Source organism: Suillus fuscotomentosus (genome assembly GCF_016647785.1).
Source record: "Suillus fuscotomentosus strain FC203 chromosome Unknown F5891scaffold_70, whole genome shotgun sequence".
Lineage (NCBI taxonomy): Eukaryota > Fungi > Basidiomycota > Agaricomycetes > Boletales > Suillaceae > Suillus > Suillus fuscotomentosus.
The window spans coordinates 253439-276034 of NW_024539582.1; the positions used below are offsets into that span (position 1 = coordinate 253439).

A 22596-nucleotide genomic window follows, 5' to 3' on the forward strand; every position below is an offset into this window, starting at 1 on the left:
AGGACCAGCAGCATATCAACCAGGTGGTTCCTATTCCTGTTGGAGGCCGTCCATACAGGGAACCTATCAATCCCCATTATCTGGGTCGCCTTGACGTAGAGTGTCCCAATTGCCATGTGAACCACTTTATATCTGAGAAACTCTCCAAGTCATCCATTCGAAGTCCACGGTTTGGTATGTGCTGCTTGCAGGGCCAAGTCAACCTTCCCCCTTTCCCTCAATGGCCGCGCGAGCTGCAGCAGGCATATATGGACCGAACATTTGTCTCAAATATCCGCCGGTACAATAGCGCTCTCGCATTCACATCCGTGGGTGTCAACATCGAAGATCGCGCTCTTCAAGGCTCTGGACCAAATGCTTTTCGTATCCATGGGTCCCTGCACCATCTGATGGGTAGCCTCTTACCTCCAGAAGGTGTTCAACCTTCATATGCACAGTTATATATATGACTCTGCAGAAGCCACCGACATTCGCGCCACCCGACCAGGAAATGAGGGTCTTGACCGTGTCATCCTCAGGAGTCTCCATGACATGCTGTATCGAAATCATCTCTATGCTCCTTTGTACAAGCAAGCCTATCAAGTTATGAGAGAGAAGGCTCCAGAGGAACAGACAGATGTTCGTGCACGCATTCATTTCAGGCAAGGCACAGATGGCCGAAGATATAATGTCCCTACTGCCGATGAAATTGCCGTGATCATTCCTGGAGATGGGTCTGAGGAGGTGTCTGACAAACGAGATATTATCTTGCGACTTCAAGGCGGTCGACTCGAGCGCATCAGCCAGCTGAGCCACGCATATTCGACTCTTCACTATGTTCTCCTGTTTCCTTCTGGCGAGGAGGGCTGGCATATTGACATCCCTCTGAATGTCAATCAACAGGGGAATCGACGAGCAAAAAAAGTGACTCAGCTGCTTTATTATGCCTACCGGATTCATCTTCGCCCAGCTCGCATGGACCACAACAATCGCATGGAGCACAACAACATCTTTCGTGGTGGAAGACTGTTCCAACAGTATGTGGTCGATGCTTGGGCCTCAATAGAGCAAAACAATTTGAACTGGATCCGGCACAATCAAACGCGGCTCAGGGCTGACTGCTACCGAGGTCTGACAGACAACGTTCTCAATGATGGTGTGAATGATTTGGCTCAGACAGGCGGCTTCTTCATTCTTCCTTCTTCATTCAGTTCAGGCCCTCGGCACATGTACCAGATGCTGCAAGACTCTCTGGCCATTTGTCATTTCTGCTTGAAACCAGATCTGTTTCTAACGATGACTGCCAATGGAAGCTGGCCTGAGATTACAGAGAATCTATTCCCAGGTAAAATATATATATTTGATGCATCCTTCATTTCTGACAATTTCATACATAGGACAAAGTGCCGTGGACCGTCCAGACTTGGTGGCTCGCGTATTCTATCAGAAGCAGCAGGCCCTCCTGAAGAAGGTTCGCGAAGGCTACTATGGAAAGGTTGCAGGATTGGTATACACCATTGAATACCAAAAGCGCGGACTGCCGCACATGCACCTCCTCATCTTCCTGGAAGCAGAATATAAGATCAGGACGGTGGAGCAAGTGAACGCCTTTATCTCTGCTCAAATTCCTGACAGAAATGTTCATCCACGACTCTACCAAGCTGTGGAAAAATTTGTGCTGCATGGTCCGTGCACTCCAGAGCGTTGCCTGGAGAATGGACGGTGCAAAAAGCACTTTCCAAAGTCTTTCTGTCCTCAGACTTTGTTGAGAGATGATGGCTATCCGGAGTATGCAAGACCGGATAATGGTCGCACCATCCAAAAGAATGACACCATCTTCACCAACAAAGATGTTGTTCCCCATCCCCCAGAGCTGCTGGTCGAATTCAACTGCCACATAAATCTGGAGGTCTGTGCTTCAATCAAATCTGTCAAATATATACACAAGTATATATACAAAGGAAATGATCGCGCTACTCTGGAGATGTCGGGGCAGGATGAGATCAAATTATATCTTGACTCAAGGTATATCAGCTCAACTGAGGCTGCATGGCGCATATTTGAATTTGCCATGCATCTTGAGTGGCCCTCTGTAATTCGCTTGCCAGTCCACCTTCCAGATGAACAGATGGTGTTCTATGACCCTGATGATAACGCCCAGGATGTTCTTGAGCGCGCAGCAGCCAGAGACACCTGCCTCACTGGATGGTTCAAAGCCAATGCCAATGAAGACTTGGTGGCAGCTGGAGCCCATGACTGCCTTTATCAAAATTTCCCCTCAAAATTTGTGTGGGTCAAGAACAGGACTGCCTGGAAGATTCGTGAGCGTGGAGTGGCTATCGGAAGGATGTATTCTGCTGCACCCGGATCTGGCGAACACTTCTATCTCAGATTGCTTTTGACTGTAGTGAAAGGTGAGTTGTCTGTGATGGATAAAATCAATTAACTTATTATGTTTTTAAAGGCGCGACATCATATGAGAACCTCCGTACCGTCAATGACATTGTCTGTGAGACTTTCAAGAGTGCATGTCAGCGTAGGGGTCTGCTCGATGACGACAATGAATGGATCCAATGCTTGCAGGATGCCTCTCATATGTGTACAGGACATCGCATGCGCAATCTGTTTGCCATCATCCTCACACACTGCAATCCTACAAGCCCTGATGATCTTTGGAACCGCTTCAAAGATAACCTCTGCGACGATCTGCGTCACCGTCTCACTCGACTTCCATTCAACATTCCTAACCCCTCAGAGGAAGAGGTTCATGACTATGGTCTCTATCTCATTGACTGCGTACTTCGCAAAAATGGAAAGTCTTTGAATGCTTTTCCTCCGATGCCCGTGTCTCAAATGGCAGCAAGATGGGGGGAAATGGAGGGCAACCTGCTCATTGCTGAGCAGCTCCAGTACAATCGTGTGGAGCTTCAGCAGACAGTGGATGAAGGAGTTCCTTCGCTTAACGCTGAGCAGAGGGTGGTCTTTGATGCTGTAGTCAATGATGCAATGAGTCGTGATGAGCATAGACCCGGACATGCGTATTTCGTCCACAGTGCAGGCGGATGTGGCAAGACATATCTCTGCAAGCTTATTGCGTCAAAACTCCGTGCTGAAGGAAAGATAGTCTTATGTGTGGCTTCCTCTGGAATCGCTTCTCTCCTCCTCCCAGGTGGACGTACAGCTCATTCCCGATTCAAAATACCAATTCCCATTCACGAAGACAGCTCATGCAACATCAAGAAAAACGATGTCAATCACGAGCTTCTCAAGGCAACTTCGCTAATCATTTGCGATGAAATTCCGATGCTGCACCGGCATATACTGGAATGCCTTGATCGCACATTGCGTGATCTTCTGGATGTAGATGCTGATTTTGGAGGAATAACCATGCTCTTTGGAGGAGACTTTAGGCAAACCCTGCCGGTGGTGCCCCATGGATCCAGGGAGCAAATAGTGGGTGCTACATTTTGCAGATCTCGCCTCTGGCCCAAACTTCGCATTTTCCATCTCAAAAGAAATATGCGTCTTGGTCAAGACCCTGCCTCTGACGAATTTGCAAAGTGGCTCCTTGAGATTGGAGCTGGCAAGGGCACAGATGGAGATGGAACTGTGACCCTCCCCATTCGTATGCACTGTCGCAACAACGACATACAGTCCCTCATCAATGCCCTATATGCTCCAATTCTGCTCCCTGGCCATCCTCCTATGAATGATTCTTTCTTTCTTGAACGCACCATCCTTTCCGCAAAAAACACCGATGTGGATGAAATCAATGCCGCTATTCTCAATTCATTCCCTGGAGAAAAAGCAGTCTTTACCAGCGCAGACTCAGTCACCGATACAGAATATGATTACATTCCCACCGAATTCCTTCACACACTCATCCCATCAGGCTTCCCATTGCACAGATTGGAGGTCAAAGCAGGTGTTCCCCTGATGCTCTTGCGCAATTTAAATCCCTCTGAAGGGCTTTATAATGGAACCCGCATGATCCTTCTTTCCTGGACCCCGCGCGTCCTTAGGTGTCGCATTCTGAGGGACGGTGTTGATGAAGCTCGCCATGATGACCGCAACACGGTCCTGATCCCTCGCATGAGCCTGGAGGCCAGTCCTGAAGAAAATCATATTCCCCTCAGGCGTCGCCAATTCCCTGTTCGCCTGGCTTTCGCAATGACGATCAACAAAGCACAAGGTCAAAGTGTCAAGTGGGTTGGGCTGAATTTGCGGACTCCTGTGTTCAGTCATGGTCAGCTTTATGTTGCATTGTCTCGCTGCACTCATCCGGAGAGAGTGTATGCTATCTTCCCGGAGAATGAAGAAGGCTCAAACACAACAAATGTAGTGTATACGGAAGTGCTTAGAGGACTTACAGATTGAAATCGCATGTACTTTTATATAGAGAACCGACTGATGTGATGTGTACTTTTATTGCAGTGTAGTAGTTTGTACTTTTACTTTATGATTGCCAACAACGTGCTCAAAAATGTAAATTTTTATTTCGAAATTTTGTTCCAACATGATTTTAAGTAATTGAGTAAATGTCAACAAAATTCAGATGAAGCCGAGGCCAGGGAGCCACCAAAGAGTGCGAAGCGCTCTTTTTGGCTTCCTGTGCTGAAGGCACAACGGGTGTTGGACTAGTCCTAGTAGAAGCTATAGGGTTCATCCAACATCTCCTTATGTTTGCTCCTGAGCATGTGGACATCCCCGAGATCGTGAATCGTTTCAGAAGACATCTTGATTCACCTAGAAGATGCCTCAAACTTGCAGCAATTGATGCCCTTTATCACTTGGCGCAGGAAGACGCTTTAGCAATGTCCCGGTTAGGTGGAGACCGCCTTGTCGAGGATTTGTTTGGCATGCTAGATGGTGACCCATCGATCGATTGAGTCAGAAGCGTAGTTTCGAGCCGGCTACTTCAGACAGTAATTCACAATCCATTCACTTGGATTGACCTTTGCTAGAGGATTATGATGCGCATCAATGCTTCCCAGAAAGTGGTCAATACAGCCAACAGTCTCATGGATGACGAAGGTCAATTGTTGAGTGCATCCATGTCAAACGATGACACACGGCAAGGCAACCTAGCAATGGCTGCTACGTCATGCTGGAGGACGCAACTATTTGCACTGCGATGTGTACACTTGTTGCGCGCTTTGGACGCAGAGAATACATCGACATACCTTTCGCTCGTAACCAGGGCATTCCAGTGAACGGCCTCCTTGTGTCTCGTGTTCCAGATTTGATCAAAATGGCCTTCACAGCTTCTGCGGCATATGTCACAGAGATATGACTAGAAGGATTGGTCGTATTACGCGATGTCATTCAGGTAGGTGCACTGTGATTCTTGCCATTTTCCTTTCATAAGTATTTCAATAGGTGTTTTGCCAGGCCCCAGACCCTGACTATCCAGACGCTCTCCTACTTGAGCAACATCAAGCACCTATCACAGCTGCACTAACTCCTGCCTTCTCTCCAGATTCCACTCCTGAAATTTTGTCTTCTGCCATCGAGCCTGTGCAGTATTCGTTGGCTGTGGCATTGTCAAAGATGTAAATCAGATGGGGAGAATTCTCAAACAACTTACAACAGCACTCAGAGAGGTTGACGGTAAGCATATCCAATATCTCATCTACAACGATATTCATACTTTCCAAGAATCTGGCAACTTAACTATGGGCAATTTTGTGGACTTGAGCCCCGAATCCATCAGGCATGTTGAGGGTTTCTATCCTCTCTGTGTGGGCTCGTCTGGAAATTGCTAGTTTTGAACAGACATACCTTTTGGATGTCATCAAACCATACAGGTCGATCTTGGCACCGCAATGGTTTGCGAGCCTTCGTGATTATGCTGTCATCCGAGCAGATTGCGAATTCATACATGATGCGTCAGCAGTGGCTTTAGACCCGTCATATGCAAGCCTTGGTTAAGTAGTTCTGCTCCCAGTAAGTTTCGATCCTATCGATCAATTATTATCAATGAATATCACTTTTTCAGTATCATGCTTCGTCCTGGGCAACAAGATCCTACAAGCTGTCGCGAACACTGTGAACCGCTCCGATCAAAACATTTCAGCTGCTATCCTTGGGAAGGAGGGGACATTTGTCAATGGTATCGACTCCGCAACATAAGGGTCAGCACCCCTTTTCTTCCCCCTCTTTGGCCTTATATATGAAGCACTCGCGACGTCCTCGCCAGACACCAGCTCACGAGTTAACACAGTGATCGCCTGCCTAGGAGCACTTGAAACGCCTTCTCGACCCTCGCTACTCAGGGAAAGCCCTTTCAGATCCTACTATCTTTCAAGAATTCATGAGTCTCAATCATCGAATAGCTATGACAGAATCTGCAGAGGTGCTCATTCACTTGATCACTGTCCTAACCACTTTTGCCAAACATTTCGGCCAATATGTGATCTCAGGCGAGTCTTTCAGAAATTGTCCTTCATGGGATCTCACACGCAGTCCAGCAGCAAGGAGAGTCAGAGCAACGCAACCATTCCTCCAGACTCGGTTTACACTCATTGTCTCAAGGTTTTTGCCTACATCCTTTGGCACTCTCGTCACAATCCAGGAGCATTCTCGATTCGTAAGTCTGTTAACCTTTACGCTGTTGCATAATACGATGCATGTTCTTGCAGAGGGAGATGTGTCTGATATTGCAAAATGATTTTTACCTTGTGTCTTTTGAACATGGATAAAATAAGGTTTGCAAATACTTACATGTTTGTGGGAGACTAAAGTCACACAGGGGACGCGAAGGCTTGATTTCATCAAGAATAGTCAAAACTAACCTTCTCGCGGCGGTGCTCATCTTGACCATGTGTGGAGCACCTGTTCTTCCTTATATCTCAAAAGCTCGAAGAAGGCAGACCAGGTATCCTTTTACTTCAATACATCCCATGCATGTCGCTGAGTGCCTTTGTGTTTCAGATGGCTATTGTGGCTGTTCACTGCGCCAAAAACCCTTGCAATCGCTGCGTCTAAAAGCAAACTTCTTTGAACCTGCATTCGGCTGCTTCTTCCAGCACTGATACAATATGTTGCCAAAATAGTACCTCGATTGGATGAAGGAACAGTGTCAGAGCAGCAGGCCATCTCAATAGACGAGGTCTGAAAAACATTTGCGACACTCGTCTCGTTGGCTAAGGATGAACAATGTCAGTATCAGTACCCACAAATAGAATTTGGTTTAATACCACATGATAGCTGACTTCAATTGTGCAGGTTCTCGTCTCTTGAGTGTCCTGCTGCCAACAATCACGTTACTTCTACGCCCATCTCAGATGCCTCCATCGACGATACACTCTAGTGACATAGCACACTTGCTTTCCCTAGCAGCTAGCTCACCTGCGTCCTTCAAGGAGGCCACTACTCAGCTGGATCCCTCTGCGCGGGAAGTGCTCAAGATGTCGATTCGGAATGTTGTCAAAGGCGCGGCAGGCTCAGTACAGCAGAGTATGAAGCCGCAGATCTCTCTGAGATTATTTTGATAAAGTATTTACCATAGGTACATCTGTAGCTTATGACATATGCAAGGAGGACATCTTACTGAACAATCTCAACATCAACCTCTTCCGTCTGCCAATTTGGATGATACACAAGGTAACTGGCGAATCTTTCAAGAAAGATTTTGATTTCTCCAATATTCATTCGCTCCTGAGCCATGACATACCCAACGCTTGTTTAAAACTTCCCATGGTTCATCATGCATCCACCACGAGACATCTTCCGGCTCGGTTGGGCGAAGGGGTAAACGACCGTCACTGATGTCCATAATGACAGTGAGATCACGTTTTCTGTGTGAATAGGGTGGTGCCTGCTTGGTTACAAGCTCCAGGATAGACATTACGAATGCAAAGACGTCGCTGGCTTTGGTGGGCTTTATGTCGTCGCTACCTAGGAGTTCCGGGGCATTCCAACGCATGTTAGAGGACCCAGTATAAGCAGTGAATCCTTCCCTCCCGAGCACTTCGTCTAGGACCTGCGTATGCCCAAAGTCGCCAATGCATACTACACCCTGCATCGAAAACTGTGTCAGACCATCTGAAGCGGAAAGGGTCATGCATTCAGAGGAGACCAGCATATTATTCTGGTTCGAAACTGTGAACAAACAAATCTGCTTGCAAATCATAATGACTTACACATTTCACTTGATTGGTGTTCACATGGCTTGTATCCCGGATGATCGCTTGTGGACTGTGAGCGGACCAGGTGTTCCCCTGACGGTAAACTAAAACTCATTCTCAGTTCCACTTGCCGTGTACTGGCCTTAGCGCGGTCCCCAGTCCAATGAAGAAATGGTAATGCCAGAATTGCTCACCAAAGATGACACAGAAAGGGGAAAAAAACGATGATTTTGTCGTGCCCCTCTGCCACTGACCACGTAATTAATAAGGTACCACAAATTCAAGTTGACCTACGCATCGCGAGGGCCCGGTAGGCACACTCAGTCCGAAGATACATTCATGTTTAATTTGTTTGCAAGTGTTTCCATGTATACCTCTGGATATCATTGAGTGATGAATACAAAGACAGAGTGAAAAATTTACCCATCTCGTGACGGAGCTTCCAATATTCCGTGAGTAGCTCGTTGAGCTCTGCTTCATTCTTCTTAAGATGCTCTGCCATCTGCGAAAGACCATTAGGATGCAAGAGTGAGGAGACCAGGACTCAAGACCTACCTTTATTTCTATATCGCCCGCTTCCATCTGGAGTTCCTCCACCTGCTTGTCGTTCTCTCGTCGCTAAACCGTCTGTTGACTGGCCTGTCATTTTTCCTCTGCATGTCTCTGCGCCCTCTTGAGCTTCCCCTGTGCATTTCCAAGTTGCTTGTGTACTCGCTGAGGAGCATGCATTAGCAGGCGTATCTAGGGAATATATCATGACCTACCTCAGTAGGCCCCCGGAAGCTACTGCAAAGGTACACCCGCCCAACGAGCTGAAAACGGCCTCAAAAATGCATTTTTGCGCAGAGGTAAATCACGTGGTGTGACAGTTTGTGACACATCGCTGCTTGCTGTTGCACCTGGCTATCCCAATTAGTAAGCCTAATTATGCCTGGTGTACACGTACCTTGCCAACTATAATTAGGCTTGTTTGTAGTTAAATCCCAACACCAGCAATAAATATTGCCCTAAATCATTTGTGACCTCCAGTACTACTGTATTACCACAGCTAAATATAGTTGGCAAGGTACGTGTACACCAGGCATAATTAGGCTTACTAATTGGGATAGCCAGCGCCATCTATAGTGCCATTCCCGCCATTCCCGCCATTCCCACCATTCCCGCCTAAACATCATTCCGGCAGTTTCCGCTGCAGGCCCTTCCCGATTAGGACCTGTGTTAGCGGTGGCAGCTTCCCATGTGCCTTGCTCCTCACCATCATACAGCGCTGCCTCCATTGAGCTATTAGGGCCTACTACTGGCTGCTCATGCCCTCATTTCAGACGAGGAAGACGTCTTTCTGGCTGCCAACACTGCGCAGCACAATCTGCTCCCTTCAACTGCGTTCAACTGCGCCAAACTTGGCATCTGTGCCCTCCCTGTGTCTAGCCCTAGTATCTGGCCTCTCCTCCCTTTAGTCACTGCGTCAGAACTGCACCAGTACACCATGTCCCGTAGCGCAGGTTCTTTTAGGCTCACAGGCCTATCAAAATCAGTCATATCACACAATTTTAGAGGACGCCATTGCCAAACTCGTATTCTCATTGCACAGGCTCAGGTTAGTGGTACTATGTTGATTTTCTCTGCCTTACTTCAGAGTTGTAGCTTGTAGTATCGGAGATCTAGCCTGGGACAGAGAATTCGGTTTGAGAGGGTTGGATTGTGCCGACTACAGAATGGTCATTGGGATGGGAGTGCTACCTGTCTCTCGTTACCAAGCTTCCTTCTTGCGCCTGTTAGACAAAGGTCGCCTTGTCATAGTTCTATTTTGTTGCACGCGAAAGCAAGTATTAGTCTGATATAGGCGCTATATATCTATTTGAACCTTGACAATGACAATGTTCATGTGTACTACAACCAAGAAAGTGAAAGCTAATAGTAAAGTCTAATGTGCGGGACGAAGTATCTGACTTGTAAAAAAGTTTCAGTAGTAAAGTATACTGTGTATAATCAAGCATCTCACTTAAGGCATCCAAAGCAGCACCACAGTCAAACTGGGGGCCGAAAAATGTTCCTGACACATCTGAGTCACTGGGAATATAGAAATTTGGCATGCCAGATGAATTGGAAAGGGTATCAGAAGCACAATGAGCAGACGAAACAGCTGGTGTAGGAGTTTGGTGAACAGGCAGTTGCTCGTCAATGCGCGCTGGAGACGGATGAGTGTGAGTAGCGATTGGTGTAGGAGATCGAAGGTTTAGTTGGTCCTGTTCTTTGTCTCCGTGCTCGTGCTCTTCATCACTGTCCTCAACTGTCTCAGAGCTTTTGTACTTCTTGTGGCGATGTGTGTTTGTGGCTGTTGCAAGTGCTTTGTGTTTCTTTCTTTGTCGGAACGAGTTCGGCGTGGGTGATCAATATTCTCGCTGCTGGCAAGCTGCTCCAGGTGTTTCTGATGGAGTTCCTGGAACTCGTCGTCAGTCAAGACTTTCCATTTTGTCTCCTTTGATTCCCATCTTGAGTAGAGCTTCTCGAGGTCGGAACGAGCACTCAACACTTGGCCAAGGTTAGCGAAAGGCATATTGTCAGGCCAGCCCTCAATGGTGACCTGATAATGCTGAACAACATTAAGAAAGTAATGACTCCATTGCATTCTGGCGCCAGAATCACCAGTGGCTTGTTCTGCGGACATGTACAAGTCAGATATATTGCCTTTGAACACTAAAAGACTCATGTAGTGTGGCATTGATGATGTTACGGATTTTTGAACAGATCACAGAGACCTGCTGTTTGTGGTTCATAGCAGCACCTGAATATAATGAGTGAGCAGGCCAAAAAAAATGATGAACAATCAAACCTTTCATTCCTTGCACTGCGAAACCTTCCATCTTGCTAATGAAGTCCTGATTGTCGATACCCATGACGGAACCCATAAAATGTTGGACACCTTGGGTGGAAAAAGTGACACCTCGCAGAGGAAGGTCCATAGAACCACGTGTTGTGTACAGAATAGTCTCTGCGCCCATGCGACAATTGAGGCTATTGAGCTAATAGTAGTAAGGACTATGCATCAGCAGCGTTGTAAGTCAAAATGAATGGAAGGTGCACCTCATTTTCCACGGCCTTCACAGTTTGAGTAATGTTGTTTATCTTTGATTTTGTCGAGACGCATAAGCCAGTGACCTTCATCTTTTTCCATTCGGCATATTCTGCGAGGATGTTGTCTTGATCATCCCTCAAAAGTCCAAGGTATTTGTCCCGATGATTGTGGACGAGTGATTTGAGAGCCTCTCTACCCTGGTTATCTGCCATGAAATGTGTTAGTAAATGTGAGTGGCGAAGCAAACAAACCTATGGTTCTCGGTCTCTTGGTTTTTCTTCCAACAGAACGCACTCCATGCATTCAGCTTTGAACGCCTCGAGTGGAGCAATCCACGACCAATATATAAATCATTTTGCACGTGGCGAACGCTCTTGTGGTGAGACACAGCAATACTCTTTGTAGCCTGGTCAAGCTCATTCCAAGCATCATCGAGGGCATCCTTAAAGCGGCGAGATTTCTCCTGTCGGCTGAGCTTGAGCGCGGCTCGCACATCTTTGCTTAAGGTAACCTTAGGACGAGTACAAGGAGGTGCTTGAACACACCGATGCGTAGGGAACTCTTGACGGTATGAAATGATTGAGAGACCATTTTCTCTGCAAGGGGGTAAGCACAACCTTTCATGCCTGAAGTTGAGATATTTAACACACTGTGAATAAATGAATTATTTTCCAGTCCATGGACAGTGGGTTCAGGGTAGACGGAGACATATATTTACACTGACATAAACAGATTCCAAGATCTACATGAATAATAACCCAAAGAAGTAAAGTGCACTTGCAAAGAATAAGATTCCGAAAATCTTGAGAATGACGGACAGCAAAGCTGAAGATATCTTGTACTAACACCGAAAGAGTAAGAATGTATTTGACGATAGTATGAAAACACACCAACCTTGATAGCCTCTGGTTGAAGGTCAGCGAGCAGGGCCTTCGACAGAATAACAGACTGTTCATAAGTAAGGTTCCATTTTGGCGCCTGAACACCGCCTCCCATTTGCTGCTGCGGGTAGTTCCAATCAAGATCCGTAATTTAAGTAAAAATTCATCCCCAAGACTCAACCAATCAAGCGCAGCATCAGTGTTCGCTCCAATGCTAATAAGCACTGGACCAAACTTCGCATGACAGGATTCCTGAGCCGAAAAAGCGGACCTGCATTTTTGTCTCCAGGGACAAATACATCTGCAAGGCGGCATTGACAGATCCGCTGTGAATGCGGTGTTACAGGTTTCTTTGCCATACTGGTAGCCAATTCTACTCCCTGGCGAATTGCTGTGGATGGGATGTCAGTCAATGCAATGTTCAACTGGGCTTGAGCTTGGAAGCCATCAGCGAACACTTGTGGTAATTGCGTGGAACACTGGATGCGGGCTCCAGTGGCAACCATGGGCACAGGGAGGAACTGTGGACCACAAGTATTGATGTGTGCTGCAGGAACTTCAGGACTATGTTAGAAGTGTGATTAGTTTATACACAAATTAATTTTTTTTTTTTTGATTCCAATTTTTGTCCATTGAGGGTAGACCCTATGTAGGACAGTACTGTTTAATCTACTGGACACCCGTGTCCTTTACTAATTGAAAACGCGAATGCCCTGGTGTGAGGCATACCCCCACCAGTCCGCCGTTCCTGCCGGCCATTTTAGACGCGCTTTTCATTTGGTAGATGTGATATATCTGGTGTGGTGTTTTAGTCTACTTGCGGTGATGGTACTCGTGTCTTGTCTGTTTTCACGGAGGGTTACAGGTATCTATTGGAGAGGGTGTGGGATGGGTTAGTCTTTGGTGATGGGCGGTAGGCCGACTTGTTCATCCTTTTCTCCAGAGGGCAAGATTCCGTGTAGTCAAGAGGTTTTTGTGTTTGATTATGTGGTGGTTAAGGTGATGATGATTAGATGTGGTAGGGTATGGTTGATTATGTTGTTTCGTAGGTTTAGGAGTTTTGGTTTCGTCTTGCAATAATGATATTGATAATTATGAGATGATGCTACACGTGCACGTCAGTTCTTTCGTTTTTTTGGATATTGGTACCTCACCGAATGTTGTTTTAAGTCTGCGTGTGGTGTTTACGAATTTGACTAGGTGCGGTATTGCTTCTGGTTCTGTCAGGAGGTACGGGATGGATGATGCGTCTCTTCCCAGGGCAGTGTGAAGGAGATGGCGTTCTCTTTGATATCTTGGGCATTTGATCAGGTAATGGTGACCAACTCTTCAATGTTTGGGCAGTAAGGGCAATGGGGATGTTCCGTTTTGTTGATGCGGTGGAGGTGGCGATTGAGCGGTAGGTGTTGCGATCTGAAATTCATGAGTAATCCTGTTAATTTCTTTGGGAAAGCTGCGGTTAGTTTGACGAAGGAGCGGTTGATTGCATTAGGGTCTATTCGCTGAAGACGGTTATATCTGGGGGATTTTGCCCATAGCCTCTTCCATCTTTGGTGCGTTTCTTGTTTATGGGCTTGTTTCAACGCGGAGATACTGAGTGGGAGGGTGCCGTGTTGTAGATATTGGGGAAGGTCTTCTCGTGCACTGTTGTTCGTTCTACTTGTTGCTGCTGATTTTGCTTCTTTGTCTGCTGTTTCATTGCCGTGTATCCCTTCGTGTCCCGGTGACCATCTTAAAGTTACATCGAAATTTTGGTGTTGTTTCGCTAGTCTTCTCATTGTTCTGTTGAAGTGATCTGCGATATAAGATCCTGGACGAGCTTGTGTATTCTCACCTGCTTGTAGCGCTGCTTGATTGTCTATCGAGATTGATAGTGGGAAGGTGAGGTTTTCCTCCGTTTTCAACAAGTGGGCCGCTAATGTTAGTCCTACCTCTTCCACTTCGAATACCGTATGTTCTTTGTCCTTTCCCAGGTGGAAACGCAGGGTTTTCGGTCTTCTTCCTGCTCTGAATAGTACCGCTGCGGCTCCTATATTGTTCTTGTACCCTGATCCGTCGCAATATATCTGGATGTTGTCCGTGAGGTTGTTGTGTTCGTTTATTGCGGTTTCTCTGTCTGTCGTTCGTGTTTTGTATATACATCTTGATGTGGGTGGTCGTCTTGCTGGGTTTAGCGTCTCGATATCTGCTGGTGTTATTGCATACATTTTGGTTAGTTTATGAAAGGAGGAGCGGTGGGATGATACTTGAAGCTTGGCTGCTTGGCGGACCGGGTTATAGAGAGGATGAGATGTTGGGAGTGCTGAGATGTGGACTATTGCTCTGTGACAGAAATTCTGTAGAAGTAGGGTTATTGGGAGGATGTTAGCATGAACTTCTAATAGGTCAGTTGCGGTACTTCTCATTGCTCCGGTGATTGCCAGTAGCGCTATGCATTGTACGGTATTGAGGTGTTTTGCTGTTCCTAGAGATCCTCTTTGGGGTGTATCTGAGCCGTCCTTGAATGCGGGTGTGAACCATAAATCCGCTGCATATAGCATTTTCGGGATTGCTACCGCTTGATATAGTTGGCGCATTAGTCTCATTGGGATTCCTTTGGTCATGGTTGAGAGTCTTCGGATTTGCATTACATGTGCGGTTCCTTTTGCTACTGCATAGTCTACTTGCGCTTTCCACCGGAGTTCTTGGTCCAGAATAACTCCCAGGAATTTGTGGGTGGGGGATGGGCGTATGATGTTTCCTTGAATGTTCATATTTGGGCGTTCCTTATTTCTGTTGAGCGAAAAGTCCATTAGTGCGAATTTACTTGTTTCAAAACGGGAATTGTGGTCTCTAGACCATTTGAAGCCTCCTCCTGCTCTTTCTAGCATGTCTTGTAATATACTATGTGCGGTTTTGAAGTCCTTCGCTATTGCGATAAAGGCTGTGTCATCTACAAATGCGAGTGTTAGTTCTTTGAGCGATTCTCTACCTTTCCTAGTTTTCGCGACTTCGACGAGGTTGGAGTTGTATATGATATATAATATCATCAAGAGCGGATCACCTTGGCCTATACCGTTGTTGATTGGGATCCATTCTGACATGAAGCCGTCGAAACGAAGTTGTGTTTGTCTACCTGTTGGTGGCCGTTCCGTGAAACTTACTAGTTCCCTTGGTAGTTTTCTTTTCTGCATGTTGTGTAGTAGCCTGCTTGTAATGGCATTTGGAAAGGCACCTTCTATGTTGAGGAAGAGTGCCGAGGCTACTTTTTTGGTGCGCCATGCGTTCCGGATGGTTTCTTCAAGTAGGTGTAACGAGTCGGTTGTCGAATGTCCAGGTCTTCCTCCGAAGTGGGTGTTGGGCAGTAGTTGATGTTGTTCGAGGAGGTAGGTCATTTGCTCGGCTACAACAGCAGTCAGTAGTTTACAAGTGGTGTTCAATAGGGCTATGGGCCTATAGGCTTTGGGCGTGGTGTAATTGGGCTTTCCGGGTTTTCATAATATGACTGTCATGAATCTTTTCCATGGTTCGTAGTAGGTTTGATGCGAAAATACCCCATTGAATAGGAAGGTGAAGTATGGCGTGAGGAGCTCGCTGCATTTCTTGAACACTATGTTGCATATGCCGTCCGGTCCCGGTGCTTTGTAGCCGCTGAGATTTGTGATGGCTTTCTGAATCTGATCTTGGTTGAAGGGGATATGGGCTGTGATGGGATCTGGATAAATGAAGTCAGTTGGGATGTGATCGTCTAGTGGAGGGTTAGGAAATAATGCTTGGGCTATCATTTGGCTCTTCTCGGCGTTGGTGCTTGCTGATGCTTTTGAGCTGTCAGGCTTGAGTTTGGTTAGCGTAGGTATCCTTGTTTTTCCCCCATCCGTTGGGGTTGATGTTACGTAACGGTTGGCCATCCAAATGTTGTTTCCTTCCATGTCTTCGAGCCATTCTTGCCAGTGTTGTTTTTTTCGTTTCTTGAATTAGATTGGTGTATTCGTTCTTGGTTCATTTGAGCTCTTCATGGATTTCGTGTTGTGGGAGGCCTCTCATTTGGTAGGCTTGATGGTGCATTTTCATTACTTTCTTGCGAAGTTTGGAAAGTTCGTGGGCCCACCAGCGCTTCGAGTGTGGACAGGGTTTGGATCTGGGGACGTGTTTTTCTATGGTTTCTGTGATGCTGCGAGTGAGGAATCCTGCCATGAATTGAAACTCATCATTAGTTGCAAGTGGAGCCGGGGGATGCAGAGAGAGGAGATTGCTTAGCGTTTTATTGAATTCGTCCCATTCAATGTCTTTCCAATTCCTTCTGGGTTCTTCTGGGGTTGTTGGGACGCTCGTGTCGAGGATAAGTTGTATTGGAATGTGGTCCGTTTTCGGTCCTCTTGCTTCTGGGGCGGTTTTGCATGATATAATGGTGTCCAGGATTCGTTCTGTTCCGAAGACATTATCTGGGCACGTCCAGTTTCCTGTGCTTAGGGATTGAAGGGTGGGGGTTCCTTGCGGGAGGAGCTGTATCATTCCATAGTCAGCTATTGTGTCTATTAGCGGTTGGGAGGTATTATAATTAAATAAGTGGCGGTTGCGTATATCTTCCCATAAAGGGTGGTGGCGGTTAAAATCTCCCATCCAAATCATCTGGTCATTGTCAGTTGGTCTTATCGTTGCTGAGTTTTCTTCTAGGAAGGTGTTGAGGGCTGTTATCGTGTCTTGATTCTCGCACGCATTGTAGATGTTGAATATCACGTATTTGCCGATGTTGCTGATTACTTGTAGGGCGACGACATCTGATGAGGGGAATTCTATTTGGGACCAAGAGTTAGTATCTAATTTAGCGTTGATGAGGGTGATGGCTCGGGAGCGCTTCTGGGGGTGAGTATAATGCTGAGTCGGATATAAAACATGCCACTTGTGGTTAGCTCGAGTGTTGCGTAGGAAGTTCAGGTAGGGTTCTTGAATTACTATTATGTCCCAATGGTTAGCTATCGGGCTGTTGAGCAAGGCTTCTTGCACAGCCATAGAGGCGTTGAGATTCTGTTGCCATATTCTAAGTCTTGCTGGGTCGGGGGTTTGATGTCGGTTTTGCACCTGATTAGGCATCGAACCAACTTGAGTTTTGCTGACTGGTCTCGTCTATTTCATCTATAATTAAAGGGTTGAAGCGGTTAGTGGAGTTTGGAGGTTGAGAGTTGGGAATGAGGGAACGGTGTCTGGGAGGGTTCCTGTTCCAGTTTAGTTTGGATTGGGAGAAGTTGCGTGTTTGGGCAGCGGGTTGGGTGCGGGTTGGAGGGGTGGGTGGTTTTTCTCTTGGGGGGTGGGCGATTTGAGTCCAAGGTGTTTCGGTCGGGTAGTATGGCATCCTGTTTTCTGGGTAGTTGTCGTTGAGTATCTCGAGGCGTCTCTTAAATTCTGGACACTTTCTGCTCCAACTGGTGTGGTGGTCGTTATTGCAGTTAACGCAGTGTTCGGTCTTGTTTGCGTTGCAGTCTGAGGTCCTGTGTTGATCACCGCAAGTTCCGCAGGTGTCGTTGTTAGTGTTGCAATTTCGTGCTATATGGCCATAACATTGGCACTTCGCGCATCTAATGGGTTCCTTCTTGTCTTTCTTGATGGTGAAGCGCTCATTTCGGATACATATGCCTTCTTTGATGATGTGGTTTGCTGTGGGTGCATCGAGGGCTTGAAGGAGGGCGAAGGCCTTTTGCTGGGATTGGGTGTGTCTGGTTATGGGTTTGATCCATTTGATACTGATAAGCGAGTTTTCGGGCAGGCTGTTCTCGGTTTCTATTGCACATAGGAAGTCTTCATTGTTAATCTGTGTGTGGATTGGTAAGTACTCAATGACTGCGGGGAAAGCGCTATTGCGGAAGGAAATTGTTGGTCCGAGTTTGTTTGTTTGTTAGTGCTGTTCTGTTGAATGGTTTCCTTAGCCAGGTAGCCAGCGAGCCGCTCTCCAGTTCGACGAGAAGTCCTCCATTGTGGAAGGAGGTCACTGCTTTTATGTCTCCCGGGGTGTCGTTTCATCCTTGATGTTACCGAGGGCTTCTTTGAGTGTCTTGACTATTTCTTCGTGGGTGGTATCGGGGGGAAACATGTTGCCGCCTGGAAGGGGGTCTAGGATTATTTGATGTGCTCTGATGGCCGCTCTTGCTAGTGCTTGGTCGATTGATGGGGCGAGGTTTGATGCTACTGCTGTGCTGTATGATCTGGGTTGTTGTGGTTCAGGGGGGGTTGATTTCAGGGCAGATGCGATCTGTTGGGAGATTTCAGTGAGGTGTTCGTTTGTCTTATCTATAGATGGCGAGAGGAGCTTAAGTGAGTTTTTGCATTCTTCGATTGATTCATGGAGCGTATTTGCTGCCTCTTCGATCCTCTCAGCTGCTGTCTCCGTTTCTCCCTCTTTCTCTTCTTTTTCTCTTTCTATCGAGTGGCGGATTCTTTCTGCTTCTTTCAGGGTGTTGTCGAGGTTTTCCGATGTAGTGAAGATTCTTGCTACCTGCGGTGCTATTGCTGCAATGATGTGGTCTACTATTTTGGGGCAAGGTTGTCAGTAATACTTTCGGCTACTAGTTCTGCGATTTCGTTTGCTTCGTGTTTTTTCAATATGAATGTGACTGCTCTAATGGCTTCTATTGCTGGGAGCGGGATTGCCTTCAGTTGCGTGATATGGAACAGGACTGAAATTATGTGAGTTATTGAGAAAGGTTGATCAGAATGGCACAATAAGTTTTTGTTGAGGTAGTCTTCAGCGTTCTCTATGTTCATCACGGTGCTTGCTATCACTTCGATATCCTCTTGCGTGAGCATTGACTTCTTGGATTGTCGAGTGGGGATGCCTGTGGGTGGCGGTGATGTACCTCCTGCCGTTTGTATACCTGGGTTTTTGTTGTTTTTCTTTGGAATGGACATATCTATCTGGATTCTATTGAGTTGTTGATGAGTGGTGACGTTGGGGTCACCGTTGGGCGGCTTCGTCGCCTTTGGGCGTGCTGTTGGTTGGTGTTTTTCGGGGTCTTAGTCGGAGTGCCACCTGGCGTGAGACCAAGAAGCGATCCTGTCCACAAATTAATTGACTTACAGTGCTTGGGTGGTTTTATGTTTTCGATAGCGCAACGCTTAGAAAAGCATTGGAGATGAGGTATTGCGAATTCTTCAGCAAAGTCCTGTATTAAAGCAGCAATGTCTCTGCCAATGTGCTGTGGTGTCTCTTGAAGTTCGCGCGGTGTGATGTAGAGGTCAAGAGCAAGCTGATCAGGCAAGACTGTTGGAGTGACTTCAGAGCCCGGGCATCGAATGAGTAGAGTGATTCCGCCGTCAATGCGATCTTGCATGGCTACCTGAACAATATATGAAATTTGAGAACAAAAACACGAAAGCCTAAACTTACTGCATCAAAAGATTCTTGAGTGCCGCCTCAACTAGTTCAGTGTGAGTGAGACTCCTCTCTTTACTAGTACTATCAGTCCGATGAAGGCAACATAGGCTGGGTGAAGGCCACCAGGTCTCCTAGTGTGATAGTGGGTGCCATCAAGGTGTGCATCGTGCCTAAGCAAAGCCCTTGCAGCCGCTTGACGCTCATTGTTGCTGAAACCCTCTGCCAATGTTGACGTATGATAGAGAGTAGCTAGGCTAGACATTGTGAAGGTCCTGGTCCTGGTATTAATCCAAGTGTCCGATCGATTGACGATACACGTGTGCCATTGGCAGGAGTTGACGGTGGTGGTTTTGCCTTGGGGGGAGTGACAGCCATGATGTTGAAAATGAACTGTAGTTGAAACGTAAAAGTCGAGAGCAACTAGTGAGGCGCTAATAAAGGTCATTTAGTAAACACATAATAGTTGGCAGAGCTGCGCTGTGATAACTTACAAGGTCAATCAGTTTGATATTAAAACACATAGCAGGCGCACAATAGGTAGGAAATGAAAGAGTCTTGAGAACGCTATAATGTAGAACACACTGCAGAGACGGTAAGAATCAAAACTGATGATTTAATTACATGCAATAGGAGTGTTCACCTACCATCGGAAAGGTCATGCCAGTAAACGTGACATTGATGTATCAACAGCAGTCATGTAAGCAGACCCACCTCTATTACTACACATTAACGTTCACATAAATCTCAGGCCCTTCAAGCAGGGTGGCTTTCAGTCAGCCACTCTCACTGTTTTAAAGCAGAGGTTCAAGCAGGTAAACATCGATGTGTCGACAGCGGTCATGTAAGTGAGCCCGCCTCTACTACTACACATTAATGTTCACATAAATAGCTGCTTTCACTGATTTAAAGCAGAGGTTCAAGCAGGGTGGCTTTCAATCAGCCGCTCTTGCTGTTTTAAAGCATAAGCATCATTAATTACATAGGGCAGAAGTAAGACAGATGTTAATCAACAATGGATTGAAATAGTCAGCCATGTCCTGCGTCAATGAATCACTCTTCCCGTTCAATAGCATCGGCATCGGCATCCGAAGCAATGATATCATTCACATCGTCGATAATGTTTTGTTGCACTGCGTTATAAATTAGTCCAAATCACATACGCACATGGAAAGCTTACCAGCATGGGCAGGATGGGCAGATTCTGCATCATTGCTAGATAGCGTAGAGTGAAGGTGGACACCAACACCCCTGATTCCTGAGAATCCCGGGAGTCTCTCAATGCGATCTAGACGAGAAGAATGGACAGCGTTAATGGCCATGCACACAGCATTGGCGTTGCAGCTCTTTCCCTAGCTGTGGGTTTGAAATGAGAAGGTCCTGTATGATGGCAGACGCATGGAACTCTTCATCATGAATTGCAGTGCACAACCGGCGAACTTCAACATCAAGCCGAGCGATTTCTTCGTGAGCTCAACAAAGCTTGAAATGTTTTGTGGTTGCCTCTCGATGAGCAGGTGTCACCCAGTCACTGCTTCGAATATCAGAGCGAGAATAGCGCAAAAGATTGAATTCGCCTAGGAAACCATAGTCAGCGATGTCCTTCCAAGTGACTTTCTGTCGCGGTGGGTTAAGAGCAGCTTGGACGTTGTAGCGGTTGATCGCATCACGGATAGCTTCTGATCATTGCTGTAGTGCTTTGCCAATTTGTTGACGTAGTTTATAGCCTAAATAAGAACATTAGCTCACCAATTGTGATTTGGGATGAGTACATACCTGTGCCAGAAAATGAAAGCTTCGAAAGCTCAAATAGCCTCATGATGACCAGGTGCTCCAGGTCATCAAGGGCACTGTGATACTTGCTGAGGGACACCTCCTCCTTGAAATGGTTGTACTCCCGGCCGCTGATCTCCCATCGCGCATCAACAGCTAAGTGTGTTTCGATGTGCGCCACTAGCACCTCTGCATGCTGTAATTTAGCATAAGACGAATCCACCCGAATGTGAGCCTGTGCGAGTACGTTGTTCATCTGGTCCAAGCTACCAGCTGCAATTCCAACAAGCAAATTATTAGCAGCTTCGCGTGCTGAGTCCCAATCTGCCCTAATTATTTAGGGTCAGAGCCGCACACAGATGAACTAGTTTAAATTAACACCTTCGTTCAGCAAGTTTGTCGAGTACCTCGATGTACTGTACAGAGAGACGATCTGTTTCAGGCGGCTGTTTCAAACCGTCGAGATAGTCATGTTCTTCCTGGAGGAAACAAGAGAAGTCAGCATCAGTAAGACCAAGTGTAGATTGGATGACGGCTAGTTCGGCTGCGAGAACACTGATCTGTTTGGTTGCTTCTCAATAATGGTTCCACAAAAAATTAGCTGATGACATACGAAATAATAAGTTTCATAATTGACGTGCGTGGAGAAATTACTCACAAAGCACAGCATACTTGTCAGTGTCCCAAAAAGCAAAGTGTTCCTCGATCGCCTGATGCCAGTGGAATGGGCTTGCATGTCGAGTGCTACGAGCTAGCTCATTTGAGGTGGAAAATATATGCTCGCACCCTTCGCCCTCGCTATGTCCAGTGCCCGGAATATACATGGGATGCCACATCAGCTGACATTTGCGATTATGTGCGTGCCCATGGAATGTGCCTACCATCATCCGAAAGTTTAATTCTGCTGCTCATGGCCCCAAGGTGCTATTACTAAGGGTTTTGGAAAATGCGCATCCGATGTCATAAGCGCAAGCTCCGTTTTTGCCATATACCATAAGGAGCTTATCGACGAGGGCAAGTGGGTATTTTGCCCTGTCAAATCAAATCAGTGCAGAACAAAATTAATTGAGGGCAAATCAACAAACAATTCCCCACTTTGGATCATGTCACAGGCCAGGAGTATGAAACGATGACGGCAAGCAGCAATAAAAATGCCTGATTCGTTGAAGACTGAAAACATTTTCTTGTGCGTATTGAGGCCAGCATTTCTCCAGCGACCAATGCAAGTAAGTGAGCGGTTAGCATCAACAGGTTCATCTTCCCAGTCATCAGGGTTTGAGGGCTTCTGCAAGAAGTCAGCAGGCAATGATGATGTCAATATTGCAACAACTTACTTCTTGAGCTTTAACCTCAGCCTTGAACCAGTCTACAACCAATGGAGCAATCCAGTAGTCGGAGTGTGCCTTGAAGAATCGG

At 46.6% G+C, this 22596-nt stretch overlaps 3 protein-coding genes across 3 annotated transcripts; 2 read left to right on the forward strand and 1 right to left on the reverse strand.

The window, feature by feature from the left end:
• Positions 1 to 5083: 5083 nt before the first annotated feature.
• Positions 5084 to 6393, forward strand: F5891DRAFT_1254033 (uncharacterized protein; the record flags this gene model as incomplete). The annotated part of the gene is made up of 8 exons (XM_041369937.1): positions 5084 to 5210; positions 5277 to 5308; positions 5359 to 5531; positions 5579 to 5589; positions 5638 to 5720; positions 5787 to 5821; positions 5873 to 5925; positions 5978 to 6393. The coding sequence occupies 8 exons, from the start codon at positions 5084 to 5086 to the stop codon at positions 6109 to 6111; spliced, it is 648 nt and encodes a 215-aa protein (XP_041220760.1). The 3' UTR covers positions 6112 to 6393.
• A 33-nt stretch (positions 6394 to 6426) lies between these two features.
• F5891DRAFT_1194542 (uncharacterized protein) lies at positions 6427 to 7472 on the forward strand (the record flags this gene model as incomplete). Its single annotated transcript, XM_041367947.1, has 2 exons — positions 6427 to 6568; positions 7207 to 7472. The coding sequence occupies 2 exons, from the start codon at positions 6427 to 6429 to the stop codon at positions 7470 to 7472; spliced, it is 408 nt and encodes a 135-aa protein (XP_041220761.1).
• Positions 7473 to 7654: 182 nt separating this feature from the next.
• Positions 7655 to 7999, reverse strand: F5891DRAFT_901970 (uncharacterized protein; the record flags this gene model as incomplete). Its single annotated transcript, XM_041373480.1, has 1 exon — positions 7655 to 7999. A coding segment is annotated over one exon (345 nt), but the record flags the coding sequence as incomplete, so codon positions are not given.
• Between the last annotated feature and the right edge of the window lie 14597 nt (positions 8000 to 22596).